Source organism: Alligator sinensis, unplaced genomic scaffold (assembly GCF_000455745.1).
Source record: "Alligator sinensis unplaced genomic scaffold, ASM45574v1 scaffold280_1, whole genome shotgun sequence".
Classification (NCBI taxonomy): Eukaryota; Metazoa; Chordata; order Crocodylia; family Alligatoridae; genus Alligator; species Alligator sinensis.
This window is the reverse complement of record NW_005841835.1, coordinates 6,206,320-6,208,616: the sequence shown is the minus strand read 5'-3', so window position 1 is coordinate 6,208,616 and position 2,297 is coordinate 6,206,320. Positions and strand designations below refer to the sequence as shown.

Genomic DNA, 2,297 nt, shown 5'->3' with positions numbered 1-2,297 from the left:
CCCTATCCATTCAACAGAACAGTCTTAAAAGTATTGTAAAGCAGTGCCTAAATCATGGCTAGGACCAAAAAAGTCTGTTATTTAAGCCAAGATTAACAATTGTTTACCTTTACAATACTTCCCACAGAAGTTAAGTTATTCAAAATATGCTTACTTTAAACATACTTAAAAACTATATTTTCCAATGAAAACAAGGCAACGTCCTGTAATAAGCCACAAGTTTTATTGCAACGTGGCCAGCTGGGTTGTGTGTTTTTTTTGATCTCAAAAACAGTGTTCCATTTAAGGCTCTTTTTAATACAGAAATTGCCATCATGAATGATGTTTTACAAAACAACTTTAGTGTTCCAAGACTCACATGGTAAACAGATAACCTCTACTCCTGTTCAGTAGTGTACATTCAATGGAAAACAAAAAGGCATTGTAACAGCTACTTCATTTATAAAGATATGCATGTAACAGGAATGAAAACTGAGGTACTACAATAGTTTGACGACACAGTTACAGCAACTTAATTGGCATTCCTTTGAGGGGGGGAGGGTAAAACATATTACAAAAAAGTGCTTTAAATGCATAGTGTTGTGTGCTGCCATGTCACAAAAATAGGCTTGTCAAGGCAGGTGAGGTGTATGAATGCACAAGAGCCTCATGGAACTGCAATCAAGTGCAACTGTAAGTAATACTGAATAGAGTCTACCATCCGGCCAGTGGACAATACTTTCAAGGCATTCAATTAGCTTACCCTTTGCTGTCTGCTAGACTATTCACATTAACTATCACATTCATTGTACATGTTGCAAGGAATGCATGCAACGTCAGTTTTGGCTAAGAGTATGACGTGAAAGCATTCCTTGGGTTCTACATAAAACTACCAGGATTAAACAGTCTAATGGCAATCACTGGTAGACTGCTTAACTTAATAACATCTTCTTCAGATGTGTAGGGAGGGGAAGTTGGCAGAGGGAGGGGACTGGGGTAAGGGAGACTAATGCTATTCCAATTGAATGAGCTGCAGAAATGGAAGCTCCTTAGGATCCAGATGGCACTTGTCTGTCTTTTTATAAGGGTTTTCCTTCAAGTGAAACTACCACACTGCCTCCCAGTTTCTCTCCAAGCGTTGAACGGTCCTTAATATCATCCAAACCATTTACTTGCCACTCGTGTTTAATGCCTGAAAGACAAATGAACAAAGATGCATTTGCTCAGTACCTTAACATCCATAAGATATTTCAATTGCTTTGTGGACTATTTAAAGTCTGTACCTGTAAATTTCTTTTTAATGGCATCTTTAGAGCTTGCGTAGATCATCTTGCTTTTTAAAGGTGCACTTTCAGGAGCCCTGTAAAAGGAAATAACATAGTTATTCAACTACCCATATTTAGGCAGAAAGTCAAGAATATCTGGTTTAAAGACAGCAATCTTTGATTTTACACACCAGAATATAAATACCAGATCTTCTTTCTTAGACTCCTTTGTCTCGTATGTGGCATCATACAAAGCATATCGGCAATCATTCAAAGGTAGTAACTTGACAAAGGATGTATAGGGGTCCTCCACAGTATCTCCAATATCGCCGACCAATATCTGCTTTGATTCTTCCACAATGATTTGTTTCTTGTCATCACTTAAGCAGAAGAGAACGGCTTTCTTTCTTTTTTTGATCTCTTCTGGGGTTGATGATTTCCTTACTTTCATGTCATTAAAAACCTTTATGACTTCATCATTCACTGTCACTCCAGAAGCCTGCAAAGTGAGACGAAAGGCATAATTTAGCCTCAATACAAAGCGCTCACCAGAGGAGAGCACAGTTGCCTGTATTGAAAGTTTACTCTGCAAACTACGAGCAAAATTCTAGCACTCTAGAAACCCGCAGGATACAACACAAGGCAAAAATCGGTCCCTGAGTTATTCATTTGTGATCCCAGTAGGATCCTCTTACATAAAACTGATCGGTCAAACCAGACCAAAGATCCAATCCAGATGTCAAGTGGCGACCTAGGGGTCTGGCTCAGCCAGGTACAGGGGCAGGCACTTCTGGTTTTTTCCTGCGGTGGAACAAATGCGGCAGCGGCAGCAGTGCCTCCCCGGCCCTGTCATGCTTCTAGTTTTGCTGGGTGATGTCAGGCTGTAGCAGCAACACAAATGCTTCCTGCCTCGTGTCAGCCTAGCTCCAAAATGCGGGATTTGGCTTCATGCTCCTGCCCTCGGGAACAATAAGGGGGGAAACACCCCCCGGGCTACTGCTGGGTGGGGAGCGGCGCGGTGTGGGGGTTGCCCCTCCCGGCCCGGATCGGCTC

At 41.7% G+C, this 2,297-nt stretch overlaps 1 protein-coding gene across 1 annotated transcript; it reads right to left on the bottom strand.

Annotated features, from left to right (window-relative positions):
• Nucleotides 1–204: 204 nt before the first annotated feature.
• CFL2 (cofilin 2) lies at nt 205–1,757 on the bottom strand. The gene is made up of 3 exons (XM_006015376.3): nt 1,436–1,757; nt 1,263–1,339; nt 205–1,171 (listed from the first exon to the last, which is right to left on the bottom strand). The coding sequence occupies exons 1-3, from the start codon at nt 1,693–1,695 to the stop codon at nt 1,059–1,061; spliced, it is 450 nt and encodes a 149-aa protein (XP_006015438.1). The 5' UTR covers nt 1,696–1,757; the 3' UTR covers nt 205–1,058.
• Between the last annotated feature and the right edge of the window lie 540 nt (nt 1,758–2,297).

What these genes read in the sequence shown, in the direction of transcription:
- CFL2 (XM_006015376.3), bottom strand. Translation starts at nt 1,695, where the DNA reads ATGAAAGTAAGGAAATCATCAACCCCAGAAGAGATCAAAAAAAGAAAG. An exon ending in GATCTGGTATTTATATTCTG is followed by an intron (nt 1,340 to 1,435) that starts GTGTGTAAAATC and finishes TTCCTTTTACAG; the next exon opens with GGCTCCTGAAAGTGCACCTT. An exon ending in CATTAAAAAGAAATTTACAG is followed by an intron (nt 1,172 to 1,262) that starts GTACAGACTTTA and finishes TTTGTCTTTCAG; the next exon opens with GCATTAAACACGAGTGGCAA.